The sequence below is a fragment of the Rhinolophus hipposideros genome (genome assembly GCF_964194185.1).
Source record: "Rhinolophus hipposideros genome assembly, chromosome: 10".
Classification (NCBI taxonomy): domain Eukaryota; kingdom Metazoa; phylum Chordata; class Mammalia; order Chiroptera; family Rhinolophidae; genus Rhinolophus; species Rhinolophus hipposideros.
The window spans coordinates 11,839,849-11,867,063 of record NC_138056.1 but is presented as its reverse complement, the minus strand read 5'-3'; the positions used below and the strand labels follow the sequence as shown (position 1 = coordinate 11,867,063).

The 27,215-nt window shown below is 36.1% G+C and overlaps 3 protein-coding genes and 1 pseudogene across 4 annotated transcripts; 3 read left to right on the top strand and 1 right to left on the bottom strand.

Annotated features, from left to right (window-relative positions):
• Positions 1–438: 438 nt before the first annotated feature.
• On the top strand, positions 439–1,380 carry LOC308504309 (olfactory receptor 8K3-like; the record flags this gene model as incomplete). The annotated part of the gene is made up of 1 exon (XM_081064658.1): positions 439–1,380. The coding sequence occupies one exon, from the start codon at positions 439–441 to the stop codon at positions 1,378–1,380; it is 942 nt and encodes a 313-aa protein (XP_080920784.1).
• A 6,110-nt stretch (positions 1,381–7,490) lies between these two features.
• Positions 7,491–8,420, bottom strand: LOC308504336 (olfactory receptor 5J2-like; the record flags this gene model as incomplete). The annotated part of the gene is made up of 1 exon (XM_081064681.1): positions 7,491–8,420. The coding sequence occupies exon 1, from the start codon at positions 8,295–8,297 to the stop codon at positions 7,491–7,493; it is 807 nt and encodes a 268-aa protein (XP_080920807.1). The 5' UTR covers positions 8,298–8,420.
• A 792-nt stretch (positions 8,421–9,212) lies between these two features.
• LOC308503352 (olfactory receptor 8K5-like) lies at positions 9,213–20,258 on the top strand (annotated as a pseudogene). Its single transcript has 2 exons — positions 9,213–9,249; positions 19,337–20,258. The product of its transcript is annotated as an olfactory receptor 8K5-like (transcript).
• A 5,479-nt stretch (positions 20,259–25,737) lies between these two features.
• Positions 25,738–26,688, top strand: LOC308504305 (olfactory receptor 8K1; the record flags this gene model as incomplete). Its single annotated transcript, XM_081064654.1, has 1 exon — positions 25,738–26,688. One exon carries the CDS (start codon positions 25,738–25,740, stop codon positions 26,686–26,688), a length of 951 nt encoding a protein of 316 aa, XP_080920780.1.
• Positions 26,689–27,215: the final 527 nt, after the last annotated feature.

The window sequence follows — 27,215 nt, the reverse complement described above, 5'->3', positions numbered from 1 at the left end:
ATTTATCAACCTATCAATCATCTTTATCTATCTATCATCTATGTATCTAATCTAGCTATACCATCCTGGCTTCTTAACCTTGGCACCAATGATATTTTGGATTGGATACTAGGTATTGTAGAATGTTTAGAAGCTTAGCTGACCTTCAACCCTGCCTCCCAGTTATTACAACCAAAATGTCTTCTAGACATTGACCAATCTCATTGGTTAGTAAAATACCTCCAGGTGACAACCACTGACTATCTCTGTCTCTATCTTTATTTATGTATACTATTATTTGTGGAGGATGGGTTTATTTTCATATATCCAAAATTGGAAAGCTTGAATGTATCTTATTTGTACCAGTTTTGCATACTAAAATTCTTGCAGATAGTAATACACAAAATCTATTGCCTGTGCTGATGTCTCTTTCCACAATAGGTTTCCTGATACACCTGCATGGGAAAACAAAATCTGACAGTGTTAAATGAATTCATTCTCATGAGGATCACAGACCGTCCTGAGCTGCAGGCTCCATTATTCGGGCTCTTCCTCATCATCTATGTGATCTCAGTGGTGGGCAACTTGGGCATGATCATCCTCACCACGATGGACTCCAGGCTGCAAACACCCATGTACTTCTTTCTCAGACACCTGGCTTTCACTGATCTTGGTTATTCAACAGCTGTAGGACCCAAAATGTTAGTAAATTTTGTTGTGGATCAAAATACAATCTCCTATTATTTTTGTGCTATACAGCTAGCTTTCTTTCTTGTGTTTATTGTTAGTGAACTTTTTATTCTATCGGCAATGTCTTATGACCGCTATGTGGCCATCTGTAACCCTCTGCTCTATCCAGTCATCATGTCACAAAGGATATGTCAGCTGCTGGTGGCAATCCCCTATCTCTACAGCACATTTGTTTCTCTTCTAGTCACTGTAAAGATTTTTAACTTATCCTTCTGTGGCTACAATGTAGTCAGTCATTTCTACTGTGACAGTGTCCCCTTGTTATCTTTGCTCTGCTCAAATACGCATGAAATTGAAATGATTATTCTGACTTTAGCTGGTTTTGATTTGATTTCCTCCCTTCTGATAGTTCTCGTGTCTTACCTACTCATTCTTGAATCCATTCTCAGGATGAACTCTGCTGAGGGTAGACACAAGGCTTTTTCTACCTGTGGATCCCACCTGACTGTGGTCATAGTATTCTATGGGACTTTGATATTTATGTATGTGCGACCTGGGTCCAGTCATTCCTTTGACAGTGATAAAGTGGCTTCCATATTTTACACCCTTGTTATCCCCATGTTGAATCCCTTGATCTATAGCTTGAGGAACAAAGATGTAAAATGTGCACTACAGAGGGTGTGGAAAAAACTACATAATCTTTTTTCTTAAAGTTTACATACACTACGACTCATAAAATAGCTTATGGACTTTAATTTTTTCTTTATGTACCTCCAAAGAAATAACAAGCACAAATGGGTTCGACATATGTTTATTGATTGTTTTGTATATGCTATGAACTTCTAATTGCTATACATAGGTTAATGAACAAAATAGTAAAATTGTTTGCCCTCCTTGAGGAAGAAAGATGGTTTATACGCATAAATTAAATAAATGTTATAGTAGAGTAGAATGTGTTAAGTGGATATAGACAGAAAACAAATCTGTCAAAGATTCTGGTACTTTTCTCATCTCTCAGGATTAAATTATTGTGTGTGTGTGTGTGTGTGTGTGTGTGTAAGCCCTTTTCTTTCCTTTGGTTTTAGCCTTCATATACTTCCCTGCTATGTTTTAGAATTATATTTAATAATAGTTATGTCTCTGATATCTGATGATTTGAAGTACTCAGTCTTATTACTTTGCTCAAATACCCCTCTTCTAAACACTGGTACCCTCCTTTTTCCTCTCAGTGCCTCTCTCCCATCTATGAATCTATTAACTAAACATACTTTATAGTTCAGCAATCCATAGGTTCTTATTGGCACCCGATTGTGACTTAATTAGTCAATGTTATTGATATCGGAGGATACTCAAATTAAGATATATCTTTGAGACCCCTCAGAAGCTCCCAGGTTTGTACTATTTTTATCCCCCAAGTGGTTCTTACTTAATAACTGGCTGTTTGGTTTGGAGATTGCAATATTTCCTATCTCTTTGAAAAAAAGTATTTATCCATGTTTAAAAGTTATGTTCCAGGTGGTTTTGTATCCTTGCCTAAGCAGGCTATTCTATTATAAATTAATTGTGCCTCTCTTTTCTTAGGTTAATATTTCCCAATTTTGATTAATATTGATTACACACTGTGTTTTAACTGACATTCATTGTTTAACTGCATTGATTGATTATCCTACTTGTGGGAAACAAAGGGAAATAATCTTGTTTGAGTGATGCCGTATTTCTAATGTAAGTGAGGCCTGGTACATGGCAAAGACATAGTTATCTTCCTTTTTACATAGTTGTTCCACGTTACTCTCTGCAATTTCCCGTATGCTTACTTTTATTTTTATTTTCCTTTTGCTTGCTTTTATTCTTCTTAATATTTCTGAGATTTTATTGAAGCTATTAGTCTATAATATTCGCTTTGTTCATCATCTTGCAATACAATTCTGTTTAGCCAATGCATATTTAATAAAAATATTTCATTGGAATAAAATGTTAAAAGTGTATGATACAAAGCAACCAAGATGCGTTCAGTAGGAGTATGGGTATACACTATGGCACATCCAGACAATGGAAAATTATTCAGCACTAAAAAGAAAGGAGCTGTCAGGCCATAAAAAGATAGGGTGGAAACTTAAATGCATGTTGCTAAGAAAGAAGCCTATCTGAAAAGGCTGTCTACTGTATGATTCCAACTATATGACATTCTGGAAAAGCTAAAACTATGGAAACAATAAAAAGATTAGCGGGGATTAGAACATAGGGAAAGACGGATAGGAGGTGCATGGAGGATATTCAGGGTAGTAAAAATACTTTGTATGAAACTATAATTGTGGATACAAGCCATTATATATTTGGCTTAAACCCACCGAACATACAATACCAAGGGCGAACCCTAATGTAAAGTATGGAGTTTGGGTGAACATGATGTGCCAATGTAGGTTCATTGATTGTAACAAACGCACCACTGTGGTGGAGGCTGTCAATAATGGGATGAGGGAGACTTTGCATGTGTCGGGGCAAGGAATATATGGAAAATCTCTGTCCTTTCGTCCCAATTCTTCTGTGAACAAAATTTTTTCTAAAAAATAAAGTCTTAAATACAAAAAAAAGTGCATGATACAGTGTCATATGAAGATAGATATTATCAAAGTGTTGACGCAATTAAAAAGATCTTTTAAGGGGGCCGGCCCTGGTGGCTCAGGCAGTTGGAGCTCCACGTTCCTAACGCCGAAGGCTGCCGGTTCGATTCCCACATGGGCCAGTGGGCTCTCAACCACAAGGTTGCCGGTTCAACTCCTTGAGTCCTGCAAGGGATGGTGGGTAGCGTCCCCTGCAACTAGCAACGGAAACTGGACTTGGAACTGAGCTGTGCCCTCCACAACTAAGACTGAAAGGACAACAACTTGACTTGGAAAAAAGTCCTGAAGTATACACTGTTCCCCAATAAAGTCCTGTTCCCCTTCCCCAATTAAATCTTTACACACACAAAATAGAGCTTTTAAGATCATCATAAAAACTACCAGGTAATATCTCACACTTTGAGCATTCTTCATGTCCTGATGAATTTAGTTATTGCAACAGCTCTATGAGATACATTCTATTAAAACATGTTTTACAAGTTACAAAATGGTGATTCTGAGAGGTTAAGTAAATTGTCACAGTCCACTAAGGTATTAAGTGTTTCAAAGTCAGGAGGTTAAGCTCATGCTCAAGACTTGATGTTCTTCACAAATACCCTAAATTGTATTTTAATGTCATTTTTATGTTTCACTGATATCATTCCAGAAATGACAAAAGGTAACACTTTACTTTGGCAGATGTCAAATTAGAGGAGGAGAAAGTAGAAAAATTTAAAAAAAAGAAATAGTGAAAGCCATGCCTGGTGTGCCCGCACACGCACGCGTGCACACACACACATGCACAAAATGAATTCAAGAAAGATATGAGTCTATTAAAAACAAATAAATTGACTCAAAGAAATGTAAATTAATCAGGCCTTTTTTAATGAGCGACTTTGCTCAACTGGAAAGCCAAAACAAAGTGAAGACAGGATATAGTCTGAGTAGATCTGTGATAAATCAGAAGAGGAACAAAAATTAGCATTAAGTTGTTAGAAACATGCTGAAAAAGAAATAAACAAGGAGACTACCATTTTAAGAAATAATTTCTGTTCTAAGAAATTCAGCTACCTCTGAGAAATAAAGATTGAGGCAAAGCAGAATTCCAAAACAGCCAAATGTCTATTGCTAATAATTTGTAGGAGGAATTCTGCCAGGGACAATATAAGAGATAAATGTTCTTTCCTAAAAAAGGACAGGTCCATGAGGGTAATATTTATTCTCCATTACCTTCTGCATCTCAGACTTTGAAGAACCTTTTTATGTGCAATTCACCCATTTGGAATCAATAACATTGATTCCAATATTATTAAACTACTGAACCAGTAAATGCCATGAGGCCCAATATGTGATCGTTTTTAATTTTAAATTAAACCCTCTTACTTGAGCTAGTGTTTGTTTGGTAACTTACGAATATGTATGGAAAAAGCAGTCCTAAATGATACAATGAGGAAAAAATAGAGCACCACACACAATTGTGAAGGCTTCGCTACGTTATTTTAAGGTGTGCCATTCATATAGACTAAGATGTGAAAAAACCCTCTCCAAAGATATACAGTGTGTTGAGTATTTCCCCGATTCCTATAAACACCTAAGGGCTGCCCATCACAGTGATTAGACAGATAAATGGCACAACATACACCTCAGGAATATTTATCAACCCCATGAGAAAAACTTCACTAATCAACGTATATAGTTTATCATTGAAAGAGCTCCTGAAATACAAGAGTATACTGAGAAGTATGAATGTGAAAGTTAAATGGTATTATCTTCAGAATAAGAAATGATCTGTGATTCCTTAAACTGTTAATGATTCACAATAATCATAATATCCCCAAGGGTCAAATTGCATCAGCATATGGTTTCTTAATTGGAGAAAGGAATCATTGGTAAAGAAGGAGGGTATGGGAAATGACAAATTGATACAACAGGTACAATATATGTTTGGATTCCCTGGAGAAAGAGTAACTGCTGGAGAGCTGAATGGAAGTGCTATGAGGCAGAGAGATCTCAGAAGTCATGTAACAGGAAGAGCTCTCTTCTAATACCTGGCATATGAATGGCACACCCTGGATCTAGGAGGGCCATGTTCTTCACAAACGCATGTGGGGTTTCTCCCATTCCTTGCTGTGTCATAGTTGAGCAGAAGTTTACATTGGTCAATGGGAAAATAATATCGACTAGGTGTTTCATCAACAAAAAGGATTTATTCAGGAAAAAAGAAAGGGTTGCAACCCAGTACATGCAGACATGGCAAGCACGTGCATACTCTGGCTTGTGTGCCAAGATCGAGGGGTATTTATAGAACCAAAGGAAATTAATGGAGGGGGAAGTTAGAACCATAGAGCTTTATTATAAACATAGAGTTCTTCTAGGATTCTTGTGTGCATGATTACACAGAGTGGGGAAACTTCCACAAGCCCTAGTCCCTCCCATAGTTCCTCCAGAATGATTACGTTTGCTTAAAGTTCTAGTTCATCTTCATCACATTGCATTTACAATCCATCTTAGGTTTATTAGCTCTTTGACGATAAGGATTAAAATATTTTATATGATATTCTTTAAATCCCAACAAACTTGCATGACATAAAACATGAAATAATAGCAAAATATATGATCCAATGTATCTGCTTATATAATCGATAGCTCAATATGTTGGTTTATAACTCAGATTAAGCCCTAAAAAATGGAAGACAATTTGACCAAATAATGTATTTTTAGAAAAGCTGAAGTGGAAAGTTTATATTTGTGATTTTGTTATATTTGTGGTATATTTTCTTATATATGGAGTCTACCACTAATGATTCTACACCCAAATTCCAATATGTGGGTGTGTTTCCCCACATTTTCCTTTTTCAGTTAAAAGCTTTATGTAATTTGCAGCCATAACATTGCATACTGGTAGTCAGAAATTAGTGTCTCTGGGATTGCTCAGACAAGTCGTAGAAGCCTGAGACATCTCTCACTTTTCTTTTCAGCCTCCACTCCTGTTTACTTTATACTGCAACACAGATAGCAGTGGATGGCAAGCCTGATTCTGCTGAGGTTAGTGGTGAGAAATTCTCTAGCACCAGCTGGGTGTCCTTCAATTCAGCTCAATTCTGACCCTATTTACCTGGAGATAGCATCAGGTTGCACAGGTTGAGGCCTCAGTTCCACAAGACTGCCCTTCACTTCAGACAACAGTCACAGGCCCAGGTTGTGACCTGTGCTTCTGACACACTGGCTATAAATTAGAGTTTCCCATGACTTCTCCTTGGTTAAATAAATTTGCTAGAGTGGCTCACAGAACTCAGGAAACCCATTTACTCACTAGATTCCCTGTTTATTACAAAGGATATCAAAGAATGGGAATTAACAACTAGATGAAGAAATACGTAGGGCAAACTCCTGAATGCAGGAGCTCCTTTCCTCCTAGAGTTTGACGCCACACAGGGTGGTACTGGAAGAGTTCTGGTTCACCAACCTGGAGACTCTCTGCACCCCCTCTTTGTGGATTTGTATAGAAGCTTCATTACATAGGCAAGATTGGTTAGATCATTGGCCATTGGTGACCGATTCAACCTCCAACCCTTCTCCCCTTCAGGGAAATATGAGAGGAGGGACAGAAAGTTCCAACCACTTTCCCCAGGCAACAAACCCTCAATATTGTGTAGTTTCCAAAAGTCACTCATTAACATAACAAAAGACACCGTGGAGGCACTCATCGCTTAGAAAATTCTAAGGATTTTAGGAGCTGTGCCAGAAACCAGGACTAAGACCAAATATGCATTACTTATTGTAAATTGCAATATCACAACCACTCTTTAGTTAAAATATAAGTCAATGAAAGCAAATCTAAGCTATAGAATTATATCTATATTCCTGGAAATTTGAGAACCAATTATTTTTTTCTTAGCAAGTGCCCTATTTTTATGTCCTGAAATGCAAGTATTATTATACAACTATTTTCTCCAAATAACAGAAAAATATAAATGTAATACTGTATTTTGTATTGATTTAGAGATTAACAACCTAGGCTATCACAGGAACTCTGAGACAGGCTATTGTTTTTGTGATGTAGCTATATGAATTAAACAGTTTTTCCTTTCTGGCCACCTCCTCAGATGACAAATAAGTGTATAGAATGAAGAGCTCTGTACTTAGAAGCTTTACATTCATGGAATTATTGAAAGTGAGAAATAGCTGGTAGAATACGGTAGGGTTAATAGTGACTTGAAATTAGCAGGGGAAATATTTCATTTCTACGGCCCTTTTCATACCATCCTTTATCTCTTTGTTTCTCAAACTGTAAATCAGTGGGTTTAACATGGGAATCACTAGTGTGTAGAACACAGAAACAATCTTCTCCTGTTCTATGGAATACCGGGAGCTCGGCTGAATATAACTAAAGCTTAACGTACCATAGAATATGGTTACAGCAGTCAGATGAGAGGCACAGGTGGAGAAGGCTTTCTGTCTGCCTGCTGCTGAGCGCATCCTCAGGATAGCAAAAACAATGAACACGTAGGAAATGATCACAATCAAGAAGGTGGCCATGGCAATGACTCCAGAGAAGGTTAAGAGCAGCAACTCATTCATGGAGGTATCAGAACATGACAGCTTTAGGAGTGAGGGAATATCACAGAAGAAGTGGCTGACAGCATTAAGCTTACAGAAGGACAGTCTACCTAAGCTTATTGTGTGTATTAATGAGTTAATTGTTTCACATATCCATGACCCAATGATCAGCCCTACACACTTCCTCTTGGACATGGCTACACTGTAAAGCAAAGGATTTGCAATGGCCACGTAACGGTCATATGCCATTACTGACAGTAAGAATCCTTCTGTGGTAACGAACACCCAAAAACACAAATGCTGTACCATGCAAGCGGAAAAAGAAATGGTTCCCTTTACAACCAGGAGGTTTAACAGCATGTTGGATGCAATTGTAGATGAATAGCAGGCATCTACAAAAGAAAGGCAGCTAAGGAAAATGTACATAGGTGTATGAAGTTTGGTAGTGATTTGGATTAAGAAGATCATGCCCAGATTCCCCACCAATGTAATGGCATAAATAACCAGGAACAACACAAAAAGCACCAGTTTCAGTTCAGCACGGTCAGTCAGCCCCAAAAGAATAAACTCAGTCACAACTGTAAAATTATTTTCAGCAATTTGTTTGCTTATTTTCCCAAAATCTGCTGTGAAAAAAAGATACAGAGATTACAATTTATTAGGGGATATATATACATATATATTTACTCATGTTAATCTTTGGATAAAAAGTATCCCTTCTTTGAAACTGAGTTTTCTCATCAATAAAATAAACAGAGACCAAAGGGATGGTTACCAGAAAGGAGTGAGTGGGGGTTGGGTAAAAAGGGGGAGGAGAATATAGTCAATATATTGTGATAAGTTTACATGGTGACAGAGGATTACTAGAATTAGTGGGGTGATCAATTGTAAGGTATAAAAATGTCACATCACTATATTATACATCTGAAACTAATATAACCAATATAAGATTGTATACCAACAATACCTTAATAAAAAAAATAATTTAAAAAATTAGCAAGTGGATTAAATGGCCTCTAGTTTTCATTCTGGTATTTTTGTTTTGTATGATTTATAGAAACCAATATGTGAAAAACAGTTTGTCACTCACAGCTGCAGTCTGCCTCTAAAATGTCCACCTCGGTACCAAAGTTATACTAGCACTAAGAAGACATTAATGACAATCAAAATCCATAGCATGTATAATATATCATTGGAAAAATAGTTATTCAATGAAATTCTCTTCTGATCTTGTTTGCTGTTTTTAAGTAGGGAATTATTCCCTGAGAACAGTCTCTAAAATTATATTTATTTTGAAATTACATGTGGAACTGATCTACGGGTACATTATTATAAACAGCAAAGTGGCCACACCATGAAGTAATGGCTCAAGTACCTAGAGTGATGGCGTGTAAAATACCAAGGATGCTAGCTTCTGTGAGTATGGGAGGCATTGGGTACCAACACCTAACTCTGAAACTCATGAAACAAAAGCCTGGCTGTTGGGGCTGGCCCGGTGGCTCAGGCAGTTAGAGTGCCGTGCTCCTAACTCCAAAGGTTGTCGGTTCGATTCCCACGTGGGCCAGTGGGCGCTCAACCACAGGGTTGCCAGTTCAACTCCTCGAGTCCCACAAGGGATGGGCTGCGCCCCCTGCAACTAGCAACGGCCACTGGACCTGGAGCTGAGCTGCGCCCTCCACAACTAAGATTGAAAGGACAACAACTTGACTTGGAAAAAAATCCTGGAATTATACACTATTCCTGGAAGGTTAGATACCTAGACTTTATATTCAAAGCTTCTTATATTTGTTTCAGAATTAAATGTCTCTCTCTTCTTTATTGAGTTGGAATGTCATTTTAGAAATGATGAGAAACAAATGGTGATGATTTTGGTTATCTGTAATTTACACTTCTTATTTATTTTAATTAACACATTTCAATTGCCAGAACAATGAGCAAGTAGGAACGAATCCATTAATCCTGGGTCAAATCCTGTTGTTGACAATATTAGCTCTATTTCATTGGACAAGCTATTTAGTTTTCTAGATCCAGGATATAATTATATTGACTTCTCCAAGACTGCTGAGAGGATTGAAGGAGACATTTCCAATAAAATATTTAGTGTTCTTTGAGTGTAAGTTAAACATTTAACAAAGTAGAGTTTTGTAGCTATATGAGATATTGCTAGCTAGATAGAACAGTGATATACATTGAGTGTGTGATATTTTTTGGTTCATGGTGATCAGTATTAAACTTTAAAATCATTGTAATTGAACAATTTCTATTTTGGAAAATTTATGAAATGCTTAAGCACTATTTATTTTTATTTATTTGTTTATTTTAGTGATCAAATGGATACCTGAAGTTATCGCTTATAAACTAGCATTGTTAAATGTGAGATAAATAAAATAAACATCTATATTGTTTCATGATAGCTCACATGCACTTTAGGGATTACCAACAGATTTGAAAATATGAAAGAACACTTCCAACAAATAAGTCTGAATATTTCAAAACTGTGCTTTTCATACATAGATCTTATTCCTGCCCTTTCCTCTTCTACTCTTAGAGTATTAACTGAAAATTTTCTTTTAATTAAAGAAGATCACTTATAGATGTGAATTTTTATTATAAACTATAATTTGGGAAATTGCGTGTTTAAAAGAAAATAAAAATTAAATTAACTATCCAAATATAAAACAAATAACTTTAGAAGCAATATTTGACGGCAACATCATAAATTGAATGATATAACAAGATAAAGACTTAACTTACGTTAACTTTAAGAATCAAAACACTGATAAGATTCTATCATATTTGAAATTTTTCATTATCTTAGAATGAATGCTAAATATAAAATATTACAAGAAATAGAAAGATATTAAAAGGAATACACTTAACTTACCAAAGATGTTTAAAAGTTTAGGATATCAGTTTATTTAAAATGCTTGTATACATTTCCATAGTTTCTTACCCTCTCTTTAGAAATTAAATCAGTTTACCTTTTTCTGAGATTTAGAAAAAACAATATTTTAATGGTAGATAACTGAAGATCATTCTAGGTTTAACTATATAAATAAATATTATATGTATTCAACTAAAACAATACAAAGCAAACATAACAAAAAACATGGTTTTACATCTTTAATTCTTTCTCTAAGAGGACAAATCTGAAAAAGACGTATACATATATATGAATTTTTTTCATTTGTTTTCCTAATGAGACCAGAATCCTTGTGGTTCAGACACTGATTACATTAAAGCAACAACAACAAAATTACACTTTGAGCTGCATTCTGGTTTCTCAAGGGATTTCCTCCTCAAGGTATCCCAGTGAAACTGGTTTCTCTAAGATGTATAATATAAAAAATGTTACATAGAATGGAAGGCAACAGAGGATCAAGTGTGATAAAACAGTAGAAATATTCCTTGTAAAATTTTTCACAAATTAGATAGGATTTCATTAAGACATAATATGGGTTGGGCCCATGCTTTGTAAGGTGAAAATGCATAAGTGGAATCCAGCTTGATAATGGCTATTCTTTCTAAAAAGTTGGGAAGCAACATCCCGCCACCCCTATCCACACACTTCTGTTTAGGGTTGAATTCTGCATTCTAATAGGTAGAAGGCCATGTATTACTCTTATCAGATATTATATTTAGCTATAATATTCTCATGCATTTAACAGGTATTTCTTGAAGAACAAGGACAAACTAGACATTGTATTGGGCACTAGAAAGAGAAGGATTTTAAAACAAACAAGTACACATGGTTGGAATTCACTTTTAGCAAATGGAAGACTAGACATAACTCCACCTTCCTCAAAAAGTAGTCTTAATAAGAATACGTTGATACTGAATGTAAAAGTAAAATGCTATAACAATTATAGATAAAGAAAAGAAGAAAGAAAGAAAGAAAGAAAGAAAGAAAGAAAGAAAGAAAGAAAGAAAGAAAGAAAGAAAGAAAGAAAGAAAGAAAGAAAGAAAGAAAGGATGGAAGGAGGGAGGGAGGGAGGGAGGGAGGGAGGGAGGGAGGGAGGGAGGAAGGAAGGAAGGAAGGAAGGAAGGAAGGAAGGAAGGAAGGAAGGAAGGAAGGAAGGAAAGAAAGAAAGAAAGAAAGAAAGAAAGAAAGAAAGAAAGAAAGAAAGAAAGAAAGAAAGAAAGAAAGAAAGAAAGAAAGAAAGAAAATTGTTATTGGGCTGAAAAGGAAGAAAAAGAAGAAAATCAAAAATAAATATGGACAGGGACACCATGACTCTCCTGGAGGCATTTGCTAAATTATAACTTTACGAGTGAGATTCAATTTGTTCAAAAAGGTGCTAAGCCTTTGTGCTTATGAACAACGCAGAATCCACTAAAACCCAAGTACATATCTCGTATCTGAAAAACTGACATTCTCATTACAATCCTAACTAAATAAGTCTTCTATCAGCAAACATTATAGATAAACTTGCCCACCATGATCTGGCACCTTGTTAGACAAAAGAAAAAGCCTCATCTGAGAATTAGTAGCAACAATCTTTCCTCACGGGGGTTGAAATTTGAATTTTGCTGTTTCCATAAATGAGGAGGCTTCAAGCTAATAAACTAACAGAGTGGTCTGAGTTGGTAACACTGTGGAATTGCTAACAAACTATACCCTCCAGGATTGTCACAGAGAATGTTCTGTTAAACGTGAACTTGAACATCTGAAACTAATTTAAAGAAAAAAAAGCTTAAGGAAAAACAAGCAGTAGAGCTATCATTTGAATCTATGCATTCTGACTCCAGAGCTCAAGCTCTGAACCATAGTAAGAAAAGACAGAAAATAATAAAACAGAGACACAAAAATAAAATTTTTAAAAAAGTGAACTTACCATCCAGTTGCAAAACACAATGAAAAAAACATGTCTCCAAAGTCTAGAAAGCAATAAATATATTTTAAATGTTTTGTTTTTTTTTAAATAAAAGTCAGACAATATCAAAATGGCAGCGTGAGGTGAGCCTCTGTGGAGTTCCCCTGGAATTTACAACTAATCAAACAACAGTAACTCCACAAAGGACTCCCTGCACAGCAGACAGGCAAGACGAAAAGGCCCACTACTGAATTCACCTAAAGGTGAGCAAACGCGAGAGTGGGGGAGGAGGGGAGAAGTGAGGAGACGAAGCCACACCCGTCCTAGCTCAGTGCTTGAGCTTGCTGCATCCCAGAAATACTGTAGCTGCCGGAGAGTAAAGAACTCGAACTGCTAGGGCTCCTCTTATGGCCCACAGGGCTGAGGGGACAGCATATAACACGGCTGAACCCAACATTCACAGCAGAGATCTCGGAGAAAAGACTGAGTTAAGAAGGCTGAAAACGGTGGTTTAAGCCCTCACTGCGGAGCAGAGAACAGAAGTCGTAGGCACTGAGACTACCCGACCCCTCCTTAGCCTCCCAGAGCTCGCCCTGCCCCAACCTGCCCGGTGCTAGAAGCAGAACAGTAGCAGTGTCAGATCAAAAGAACAGAATATTTGCTGTTCTGAGAACTGTGGACCACAGACATAGATTCACAGCCCAACTAATTCCAGCAAAGGTGAGGGAGCTGTGGAAGCAGGACCAGCTGCCATGGTGGGCGCCGCCATTGCTCTGGGCCACATCTCACAACTCACCCTGCCCCTAGCGCCACCTATCTAGGCGGATCACTGCAGGAGTAAACAGAACTGCTAAAACACACGGGCTCTGAATCTGGTGCAAAAAGAGCTTTGGAACTTCAAAAGCTCTCCGCATACCCACACGGACACTGCACCCTGTGACCCAGGCAAACTATTAACAGAGGAGAAGCCCATCTCCCAGGGAATTCCCCCATTGTGTGAAGAGCTGGAATAGTACAGAGAAAACAGCACTAACGTGTGAGAGAGAAAAAAAAGGCTGCAGTCGGAAAGAAAATAAAACATTCTACCAACAAGTACTGGAAAACAAAAGGCAGAGCTCTTCCTATCAACCTGTTGCAGAAGCCACTCCTGTAGATGTCTAGGAAGAGAAATAATAAATCAGTAATTGCCATGAATAACCAGGGCAACAAGACAGCTCAGAAAGAAAGTGAAAAGTCTCCAGAAAAGGAACTTAAAGATATGGAAATATGTGACTTAAATGACAGAATCAAGATTGCAATTCTGAAAAAACTCAACGAGATGCAAGAAAACACAGAAAGGCAATTTAATGAACTCAGAAACACAATCAAAGAACAACATGAGCATTTTACAAAAGAGATTGAAATTTAAAAAAAAAACACAAATGGAATTTCTGGAGATTAAGAACTCAATAGAAGAAATTAAGAATGAAATAATCATCTTAGGTAGTAGAGTTGACAACATGGAGGAAAGAATCACGGACATCGAAGATAGAAACCTATAAATTACACAGATAATTCACGGAAGAAGAAAGAGACTTGAGACTTAAAAGAAATGAAACAACTCTGCAAGAACTTTCTGACTCCATCAGAAAGAGTAATATAAGAATAATGGGCATACCAGAAGAAGAAAGAGAGAAGGGAACAGAGAATATATTCAAACAAATTGTTGATGAGAACTTCCCAAACTTGTGGACAGAACAGGATTCTCGAATCCAAGAAGCAAATAGAACAGCTAATTACCTCAATCTAACAGGCCTTCTCCAAGGCACATTTTATTGAAGCTGTGTAAAATCAACGACAAAGAAAGAATCCTCAAAGCAGCCAGGGAGAAGAAGACTGTAACCTACAAAGGAAAGCCCATTAGATTACCATCAGATTTTTCAGCGGAAACTCTACAAGCCAGGAGGGAGTGGAACCAAATATTCAAACTATTGAAAGAGAGAAATTATGAGCCAAGAATAATATATCCAGCAAAAATATCCTTTACATATGAAAGAGGAATAAAGACCTTTCCAGACATAGAGAAGCTGAGGGAATTTTCTAATACACAACCTGCACTACAAGAAATACTAAAGGAGGCTATTCGACCACCATCAACAAGGACAATTTGTGGCAACCGAAACATAAAAAGGGGGAGCATAAAGGCCTGAAACGGAATATGGGAATGGAGAAAGTAAGTCTACTGAAGAAAATGGAATACTCTAAATATCAAACTTTCTTTTACATAATCTTAAGGGTAACCACACACAAAAAATCCAGAACTGAAATATATGCTGTAATAAAAGAAGAAACAGAGGGAAACATCATAGAACACCACCACACAGAAATAATAGACAACAACAAAAAGGCAAAGAAACAATGGAGACACAGCCTTACCAGAAAACTAAAGATACAATGACAGGAAATCCTCACGTATCAATAATCACCCTAAATGTAAATGGACTGAACTCACCAATAAAAAGTCACAGAGTAGCAGATTGGATCAAAAACTAAACTCAACCATATGCTGTCTCCAAGAGACAAATCTCAGCTACAAGGACAAGCATAGACTTAAAGTGAAAGGGAGGAAATTGACACTCCAAGCAAATGGTATCCAGAGAAAATCAGGTGTAGCCATAATGATATCAGATGAAACAGACTGCAGGGTGAAAAAGATAACAAGAGACAAAGAAGGACATTTCATAATGGTAAAGGGGACTATACAACAAGAAGACATAACAGTCATCAATATTTATGACCCAAATCAGGGAGCACCGAAATATACCAAGCAACTACTAACAGAACTAAAGGGAGAAATTGACCAAAACACAATTATAGTAGGGGACTTAAGTACATCGTTGACAGCTATGGATAGATCATCCAAACAGAAGATAAATAACGAAATCGCAGCCCTAAATGACACATTAGATGAATTGGACAAAATTGACATATATAGAGCACTTCATCCTAAAACATCAAACTATACATTCTTTTCTAGTGTACATGGAACATTCTCAAGGATAGACCATATATTGGGACATAAAATCAGCCTCAGCAAATTTAAGATTGAAATCATACCAAGCATATTCTCTGATCACAAGGCTTTGAAATTGGATATCATCTGCGAAAAGAAAGCAGGAAAAAACACAAATACATGGAGGTTAAACAACATACTTTTAAAGAACGACTGGGTCAAAGAAGAAATTAGAAGAGGGATCAAAACATACATAGAAAAAAAATGACAATGAAAATACATCCTACCAAAATTTTTGGGATGCAGCGAAAGCAGTTTTAAGAGAGAAATTCATATCATTACAGGCCTATCTCAAGAAACAAAAAAAATCCAAAACAAATAACCTCTTGTTACACCTTAAAGAACTAGAAAAAGAAGAACAAGTGAAACCCACAAGGTCAGCAGAAGAAAGGAAATAACAAAAATCAGAGCAGAACTAAATGAAATAGAAAACAAAAAGATAATAGAAAAAATTAATGTGACAAAAAGCTGGTTCTTTGAAAAGATTAAAAAAATCGACAAACCCTTGGCTAGACTCACTATTTAAAAAGAGAGAAGACACTAATTAACAAAATCAGAAATGAAAAAGGAGAAGTTTTCATAGACCACAGAAATACAAAGGATCATACAAGAATACTATGAAGGACTATATGCCACCAAATTCAATAAACTAGAAGAAATGGACAAGTTCTTAGAAACATATAGCCTTCCAAGGCTGAACCATGAAGAACTGGAAAATCTAAACAGACTGATCACCAATAACGAAATTGAATCAGTCATCCAAAACCTTCCCAAAAGCAAAAGTCTGGGACCAGATGGCTTCACTAGTGAATTCTACCAAACCCTCAAACAGGATCTAATACCAATCCTGCTCAAACTCTTCCAAAAAATTGAAGAAGAAACAGTACTCCGTAACTCATTTTATGAGGCCAACATTACCCTGATACCAAAACCTGGTAAGGCCAACACAAAAAAAGAAAACTACAGACCAATATCTCTGTTGAATACTGATGCAAAATCCTAAACAAAATTCTAGCAAATAGAATACAACATTGCATTAACAAGATTATTCACCATGACCAAGTGGGGTTCATTCCTGTGGAACAAGGATGGTTCAACATCTTCAAATCCATCAATGTGATGTATCACATAAACAAAATAAAGGACAAAAATCATATGATTATATCAATTGATGCAGAAAAAGATTTTGACAAGACACAACATCCATTTATGATTAAAACAGTTAATAAAATAGGTATAGAAGGAAAATACCTTAACATAATAAAGGCATATATGACAAGCCCTCAGCTAATCTCATAATAAATGGTGAAAAACTGAAGCCCTTTTCTCTATGTTCAGAAACACGACAGGGCTGTCCCCTATCACCTCTGCTTTTCAACATAGTGTTGGAAGTCCTTGCCATAGCCACCATGAGAGAGAAAGAAATAAAAGGCATCCAAATTGGGAATGAAGAAGTTAAATTATCACTCTTTGCAGATGACATGATGCTATATATAGAAAACCCTAAAGACCACCAAAAAGCTGTTAGAAACATTCAACGAAAACAGTAAAGTTGCTGGCTACAAAATCAACGTACAAATGTCCATTGCATTCCTATATACTAATATGAAATCTCAGAAAAAGAAATACAAAAAAACAATTCCCTTTGCAATTGCAGCAAGAAGAATAAAATACCTAGGAATAAACTTAACCAAGGATGTGAAGGATTTATATGCTGAAAACTATAAGACATTTTTGAAAGAAATTGAAGAAGACACAAAGAAATGGAAAGACATTCCGTGCTCATGGATTGGAAGAATCAACATAGTTAAAATGGCCATATTACCCAAAGCAATATACAGATTTAATGCAATCCCCATCAAAATCCCAATGGCATTTTTTAAAGAAATAGAACAAAAAACCATCAGATTTGTTTGGAACCAAAAAAGACCCAGAATAGCCAAAGCAATCTTAAGAAAAAAGAACAATACTGGAGGTATCGCACTCCCTGACTTTAGCTTGTACTACAGGGCTACAATAATCAAAACAGCATGAAAACAGCAGAAAAACGGACAAACAGAACAATGGAATAGAATTGAGAACCCAGAAATAAAATCACATAAATATGGATAGATAATTTTTGACAAAGAAGCTTAAAACATACAATGGAGAAAAGACAGCCTCTTCAATAAATGGTGCTGGCAGAATTGGATAGTCATGTGCAAAAGAATGAAACTGGACTGTTATCTGTCACCCTGTACCAAAATTAATTCAAAATGGATCAAAGACTTAAGCATAAGACCTGACACAATAAACTGCATAGAAGAAAACGTAGGTACTAAACTTATGGATCTTGGGTTCAAAGAGCATTTTATGAATTTGACTCCAAAGGCAATGGAAGTAAAAGCTAAAATAAAGGAATGGGACTATATGAAACTTAAAATCTTCTGCACAGCAAAAGAAACCATCAACAAAATAAAGAGGCAACCAACTGAATTGGAGAAGATTTTTGCAAACAGTGCCTCTGATAAGGGGCTAATATCCAAAATATACAAGGAACTCATGAAACTCAACAACAAAAAAACAAACAACCCAATTGAAAAATGGGCAGAGGACCTGAAGAGACATTTCTCCAAAGAGGACATACAAATGACAAACAGACATATGAAAAAATGCTCAACATCACTAATCATCAGAGAGAGAAATGCAAATAAAAACCACAATGAGATATCACCTCACCCCAGTCAGAATGGCTATCATCAACAAGACAAAGAGTAACAAGTGTTGGAGAGGCTGTGGAGAAAAAGGAACCCTCATCCACTGTTGGTGGGAATGCAGACTGGTGCAGCCGTTATGGAAGACAGTGTGGAGGTTCCTCAAAAAATTACAAATGGAAATACCATATGAAAAAAAAAAAAAGAAAAAAGAAATACCATATGACCCAGCAATCCCTCTCCTGGGTATCTACCCAAAAAATCTGAAAACATTTATCCATAAAGACACGTGTGCTCCAATGTTCATTGCAGCTTTGTTTAAGGTGGCCAAGACATGGAAACAACCAAAATGCCCTTCAATAGATGAATGGATAAAGAAATTGTGGTACATATACACAATGGAATATTATTAGGCAGTAAGAAAAGATAATATAGGAACATTTGTGACAACATGAATGAATCTTGAGAGCATAATGCTCAACGAAATAAGTCAGACAGAAAAAGCAGAGAACCATATGATTTCACTGATATGTGGTATATAAACCAAAAACAACAAAAGAACAAGACAAACAAATTAGAAACAAAAACTCATAGGCATAGACAATAGTTTAATGGTTACCAGAGGGTAAGGGGGTGGGGGGTGGGAGATGAGGGTAAGGGGGATCAAATATATGGTGATGGAAGGAGAACTGACTCTGGGTGGTGAACACACAATGGTATTTATAGATGATGTAATACAGAATTGTACACCTGAAATCTATGTAATTTTACTAACAATTGTCACCCGAATAAATTTAAAAAAAAACGACATGGGAATTATTTTCTATCCCCTATTATGACCAAAAACAAACAAACAAACAAACAAAAATCTTTCAATCTGTCTACAAAGATTATACTTTGTTTAGACGACATTGCGTGAAAGCTAAGAACCCTTCTGTTTCTTCCCAGAAGAGATTACTGGACTAAATGAGCCACAGAATCTAACATCATTGACTGAATTCATTCTGATGGGAATCACAAGGCAGTCTGAGCTAGAGATTGCACTTTTGGGGTCTTCCTCATCATCTACACAATCACAGTGGTGGGTAATCTGGGCATGATCATCTTGACCCAGGTGAACTCCCGCCTACACACACCTATGTATTTTTTTATCAAACCCCTGCTTTCATTTATCTTGGTAATTCTATCGTCATTTGTCCCAAAATGCTGGTAAATTTTTGTTGTGAATCAAAATACCATTCCATATTATGCATGTGCCACACAGTTGGTCTTCTTTCTCATGTTTATTATCAGTGAATTTTTCATCTTGTCGGCCATGGCCTATGACCGCTATTCAGCCATCTGTACCCCTTTGCTCTACAATGTCATCATGTCCCAGAAAGTTTGTCATGTGCTGGTGGGCATTCCACACCTCTACAGCACCTTTCAGGCTCTAATGTTCTCTATTAAGATTTTCACATTGACCTTTTGCAGCTCTAATGTCATAAATCATTTCTACTGTGATGATCTTCCTTTGTTACTTTTGCTCTGTTCAAATGCACAAGAAATACAATTGTTGATCATACTATATTCAGCATTTAATTTGCTCTCTTCCCTGCTGGTAATTTTAGTATCCTACATCCTGATTCTGACAGCCATATTTTGAATGCATTCTGAGAGGGCAGGAAAAAATCTTTCTCCACATGTGGCTCTCATTTCACAGTGGTGGTTGTATTCTATGGGCCTCTACTATTTAGGTACGCACTCCTTTGACACTGATAAAATGGTCTCTGTTTTTTACACTTTAGTGATCCCCATGCTTAATTCCTTGATCTACAGTTTTAGGAACAAAGAAGTAAAAAATGCTTTCCACAGGGTCTTTAAGGAATAATAATCGTTATTGTGTTGCCAATTGCTCTTGCATATTATACTAAAGAGAATACGTAAAAAGAAAATGAATATTATCCCTAATTTTAATAACCAGAGAAAATCACTGCTAATGTCTTAGTATAAATTCTTTCAAATAAATTTTCTGTGTTTATGCAAAAAGAAAAAAAAAAGAATCAATGCAAACTTTGTATTTAATATTCAATGCAGAATATTGTTCTAATAACCTAAATGTCACTTAATATTTCTAATAGGTATAAATACATTCTTTTTTAACTCCAGAGCAAAGAATAATTATAATGCACAAATAGATTTTTTCCCTTATATTCAGCCAAATTAATCCACATATTTTAGATCTCAATTGAATAATACTCCCTCCTTAGGATTTCTTGGTTTTGATTCAATGTTTCTTTCAGTAATCCCATAGAACCTGACATTTATCCTAGTTGAAACACTTATTAAATTCTTAGTAAAACACTTAGTAAACTATGTGTTTGTTTCTGTCTTTTTATTATTATTAAATTTTAGGGAGGGTATCTTTTCAATCTTGTTTTCTATTTTCTAAATCTAAAACAACAGTGCAAACAAAGTGAGTCTCTTGCAGACAGCATATAGTTGGGTCATGATTTTTTTAAAGCTATTCTACAAATCTCTGCCTTTGGATAATTTAATTCATTTACATTTAAAGTAATTATAGGTATTGAAGATGTGCTTCTGGCATGTTGCTATTTGTTTCCCATACATCATCTCTTTCTCTTGTTGCTCATTTTTTCCTCCATTACATGGTGTTCTTGAGTTTGTGGATGAATGCTAACTTGGTCATGCCTACAGTGAAATTCCACAAAACTGTTAAAAGACCGATTGGATAATTGTAAGCTGACCAACTCTAGATATCACGCGGGGCAGGAAGACATTAGAGTTCCAAAATCTAGAGAACAGAATCCCCCTTTGACAGCTGGGCATCCAGGAGACATCAAAGAGATAAAAGCTACTTTATACTCCTACTCAGATAGTTGAAAATAAGCCTCAATATGAGCCATCTGATCCTTGTTTAAAACATTTCAGATTCTTTTAGGAAAACAGAAAAATGTGACAGCATTCATTAACATAACATTCACAATATTCCACATCCAATTACAAATACTAGACATATGTAAAAGCAGGAACATGTGACCCCACCCAGGAGATAATTAACACAGATCGTGAAATAACAGTGATGATAGAATTATCAGGCAAAAGACTTGAAAACATATTATAAATATGTTCATAGTGTAATTCCTGACATTTGTGTTTGGTTTTTATTTCTTTTTGTAATGCAAGTCCTTGAATTAATTCTGATTGCCAAGGCATCCATTCCAAAGAGGCATCCACTTCAAAGACTGCTATCTTAAATAAACACATTGCCAGGCACACAACTAGATAAAGAGACTGGCCCCCTCCTCCCACTGAGGCTCCTTTGTTTTGGACATCTTGGTTGATTTCAATAACTGACCATTTGGGCTAATTTGTTTGTTTTCTCTTCTGGAGCTTTAAAATCTAGCTCTTATGTTTTAAATTCACCAATAAAGAATGAATACAGGGGACCTTAAGCTCCACCCTAGCGCCCAATAAAAGCAGAACCCAAAACTCTGCATGCTGTCTATACCTGCAACCTCACTGTGTTTCCCCAGATGTGCTATTTAATTTCCAGGTCTTGTAAATAATAAACCTGTATATTGTTAAAGTTTCCTGTTGATTATTGTTTAAAGGCATATTGCAATCATAATAAGAACCACAAGGTCTAGTCCAGCCACAACATTTAATAGTGATAGGCTGAGATGAGTACAAAACAATGTTCAATATACTGACTGATTTAATAAAAACACTAACATTTTGAGGAGACAAATGAAAGATTAAAAAATAACCAAATGAGACTTCCAGAAATTAAAATACAATATTATATACAAACAAAAATGTTTTGAATGAGAGTAGTAGCGGATTATACATTGAAAAAGAAATGATAATGTAACAATGAAATGCTTGCTCTCTTTCCCTCTGACTTAGGTTAATAGCTCCTACTATAGGTATACTAATTGACTACAGGAATTCTACTTGAAGCTTGAGTGTTTTGCAAAACAGCCCCTTGTCAGAAGGAAATGGGGAAATGTGTGAAAAACAATGACTGTTTATCAAAGATTTACAGGAACCTCAGGACCCGACTCAGACGGATCAGGAACAAAGAAATTTAAAGATTTTGAGCTCTTTCTTGGATCCCATCTCTTGTCCTTCCCCTTATCCTTTCCCTGGATATATAGGGCACCGGAAGTTGGGGCGCTCTACAGATGGATTCGAGAAACAATTGCAAGCTCACATCTTCTCGGGTTGGTGCTTTCTTTTCTTTCCTTTCCTTTTTTTTTTTTTAAATTAAAGTTTATTGGGGTGACAATTGTTAATAAAGTTACATAGGTTTCAGGTCTGTGCTATCTTGATCAATAAACTTTTCATTACTCCAAACTCTGACTTATTGAATAGTGGCCCTTTTGAAGCACCAGGCACATGAACCTTGTGACAGCAACAACAATTATACTTAAACCTATCACAATAAAGGCTACCCAAAGTGAAGCCAGAGAGAAACTAAAATACTAAATAAATACCATAAAAATATTCTCAGTGATCTGTAGAATAATAACAAGATACATACTGTACATTGAAATGTGGTCCAAGTTGAAAGCAGAGACTATGTGAGGCAGAAAACTATTGGAAGAAATGCTGGGCAATTTTTTTTTTCAAATTTAGTTTTTTTATTTCAATTTTTTTATTAAATTTATTGTGGTGACATTGGTTAATAAAATTATATAGGTTTCAAGTGCACAATTCTATAATACATCATGTTTGTTTCATTGTGTGTTTTGACCCATTTGTGTTTTGACCCAAAGTCAAATTCCTCTGTCACCATATATTTGGCCCCCTTTACTCTTTCCATTTCCTCCCTTTTCCCTTTTTGTCTGGTAACCTCTATACTGCTGTGTGTGTCTGAATTTCTGTTTGTTTGTTTGCTCATATGTGAGATATAAAATTGAAAGCAACAAACAAAATAGACAACCAAATTTAGTTTTTTTAAAAAACCTATAGTCCCAAAGATAAAAGAAGCTAAGGTGATTCTAAGCAAAATAAACACAAAGGAAATTATACCAAAACACGTCACAATTAAATTTCTAAAAACCAGTGGTAAAGAGAAATCCCTAAAAACAGATAGAGATGAAAAATACTTTATTAACAGATAAAAATTTACAACTGATTTAGTGTCAGGTACAATACAAGTCATGAGACATTGTCTTATGTCAATTTATGATTTTATATTCAGCAAAAATATCCTTGGTTAAATGATGTTATATTATCGAATGTTGCATACTCTTTTATTAAAAAGTCAATTTCATTTACTACTACATTGTGTTTGTGTGTGTATGTGTGTGTCATATACCTAATATGTGCATGAAATAGTGTAACTGAGATGCTGACAAAGGCATATATATGATTTCCAGAGTTTAGTGATACTACCTAATTTATTTATTCTGTTAGACCCAGGCATACTAATGAGACATTCCAAGAATAATTAACAGAAATCCAGAGCACTCTCCTTAGGTAATTGCATACGTGTTTTTAATCCTTAAATCTCCATAGAGGAGAGCCTCCAGAGAGGAGAAAAACACTTAAATACATTGTCCAACAACCAATCAGGATTAAAATGGTAGGAAGTGAAAGCAGATTCTCCACTAAGGTGAGTAAAAAACGCTGGTTTGAAAGTTTCTTGGGGCATAGAGCTTAAATTGGATCACACCAAGGATCTTGAAAGGTATTATGCTCAGCAAAAGTGTTTGTTTATTTGTTTGTTTGTTTGTTTGCAATATACATTTCTGTCATCAATAGGATTAATGTGTACTGTGCAGTAGATTTGGACCATTTTAATTTTGAAATGAACTTACTGCTTCAGTCATCTATTTTAATAAGGGTTTTTGTCTATTTACCAGGCGTCCCTTCTGTCCCACTTTTCATTTCCTATCTACTCAGGAACTTAATATAAAGGTAGCGTTGTGTTTATAAGAATATATTCTGAAGATATAATGAGTTTATTTGAATCCTGACTCCACAATTTATTATCTGAGTGACCTTGGTTAAATTATTTCCACACCCTGTGCTTCAGTTTCTGTGACTTTCAAATGGATATGGTAATACTACCTACTTCCTAGAACTATTGCGTAGGTCACTTGAGTTAATATCTGTAAAGTGCTCAGAAAAGTGCCTGGCACATAATGAGATTTCTATCAGTGCTTGATAATCATTTGTATTCCTCTGTCCACTGGGCCTTTTTACATACATCTCCATTAAGAATTCATGAATAATCAGAATGGCCAAGTCCATTTTATGCAAAAGTGAGATATATGATCAGAAGATAATTAGAAGTGATTCAATATGCAGAAATAATATGTGCTAAATGAGGACTGAGATATTAATAACAAAATCCTAAAATTATCATATTATAGCATTAGATTTTGTATTGAGTAAACAAGCTGAACTTATAGAAAGAAGTGCTGAAAAACGTGGTCAGATTTTTCCCAGTCACCACCTGACTCCTCACTCCACCAGCAGTTTCAGGTCTTTTTATGCCTTGCTACTTTAAACAGACAATGATGATTGTCAATAATGTAAGATATATGGTTTAGGTGTCAATGATTGTTTACAGGTTAATTACTTGAAATTTTTAAAAAGCTGCAAAATAATAGATAGGTCTTTTGACATACTTAAAATGACTTTGGATCCAAAATGTAGGTCATAAATATCTGTATCAAAACAACCACGTCAAAATATCTTGCCTCTTTAAAGCACACTTTAACAAAATTTCAATGAATGTGTGTTTTATATCAGTCTCAGCTTATGAATAGTGACTCTATCAACTAGGAATGCTTGAGGGCACACACCTCTGGCCTTAATACTTGTGACAAGCCCCCAGACACTTCCCACCAGAAAGCATATGGACCTGGGGTTCTGCCTTTATTGGAGTTAAGGTTGGAGCGCCTAGGTTTACTCTTTATGAATTTAAAACCTGAGACCAAAATTAAAGTGTGGGAAGGGAAAAGCAGCATTATTCAAGCATCAATTGTTTAGGTCACCCAGGGCTTTGTGAAAAGGAGCTTTGCAGGTGGTGCACTTAACTCTTTATCTAATCATGTAGCTGGCAATACATTTATTCCAGATGGATGTCATTGAAATAGATGTCTCGGCAATCAAAAGCTTAATGTCAGAAACTTACATTATAATCAAATAAGCTAGTTGTCAGGCATTTACACTAAAATATACGGTTTTGGCCTAATGGAAAGAGGAGTCTCTATTTATAATTTGATATGAAGAAAACACCTTGTACATCATGCATTAAATTATTTTAGAAGATAACATCTCAAATCTAGTAAGTATTGATTTTATACCTTATACAGGTTACCAAGAACTATATGGAGAAACACAATTATTCTGCAGTGACCAAGGTGACTGAATTTGTTCTCATGGGAATCACTGACAACCCTGGGCTGCAGGCACCTCTGTTTGGAATCTTCCTGGTCATATACTTGGTCACAGTGATGGGCAATCTGGGCATGGTTATTTTGACCCATTTGGACTCCAAGCTACATACTCCCATGTACTTTTTCCTCAGACATTTGTCGATTTCTGATCTTGGTTACTCCACTGTCATTGGCCCAAAAATGATGGTAAACTTTGTAGTGCACAAAAATACAATTTCCTACAATGGGTGTGCCACCCAGCTAGCATTGTTTGAGATTTTCATCATCACAGAACTGTTTATTCTATCAGCAATGGCCTATGATCGTTATGTAGCCATCTGCAAACCACTGCTCTATGTGGTCGTCATGGCAGAGAAAATGTGCTGGGTGCTGATACTTACTCCCTATCTCTACAGCACATTTGTGTCATTATTTCTCACAATTAAGTTATTTAAGCTGACCTTTTGTGGCTCTAACATCATCAGTTATTTTTACTGCGACTGCCTCCCTTTGATATCCATGCTCTGTTCTGACACACACGAACTAGAATTGATCATTTTGATCTTTTCAGGCTTTAATTTACTCTCTTCCCTCTTGATTGTTCTCGTATCCTACATATTTATTTTTGTGGCCATTCTCAGAATGAACTCAATGGAAGGGAGGTACAAAGCTTTCTCCACCTGCAGCTCCCATCTGACAGTGGTGGTAGTGTTTTATGGGACATTATTGTTTATTTACCTACAACCCAAATCCAGCCATACTTTTGCGATTGATAAAATGGCCTCTGTGTTTTACACCCTGGTGATCCCTATGCTGAATCCATTGATTTACAGCCTAAGGAACAAAGAGGTAAAAAACGCTTTGAGGAGAACTTTAACTAATCGGTGCAAAATCCCCACTTAATATCTGAACATTCAGTTGCAAAGGTGGGTCTTTGTTTAATATTCTGTCTGTCCAATTATAGCATCAAAACATAGAAATGTTTTACCAGATTAAGTTTTCCTCTACTTATGGATAAAACATACCTCTTCTATCTCCCTGGTGTCAAGAAGAGAGAGTGTCAAGTTTTAATACTCTAGTTTAGTTCAATTTAACAATGAAATTTAGCTTAGAACTTTTAAAACTTTTTTTCTTTGCTTTGCTTCCCTCCCCTCCTACTGGCTTTAATGACCCTGTTTTTCCAAGGCTGAATGTAAACCTTGCTAATTTGCAGAACTACTGGCTTTAACGGCTGTTTTCTCAAGGCTATAGGCATACCTCACAAATCTGCCTAACCTTCAGGACACTGATTACAACCCTGCGCTGAGATCCACTCCTACAACAGAGACTGAGATGACTTTGACTTTGAAACAAACCAGGCTCTGGAAAGTGTTTTTTGTTTGTTTGTTTGTTTGTTCCCCTTCTTCAAACCTCATTGCCCAGGAATTGCC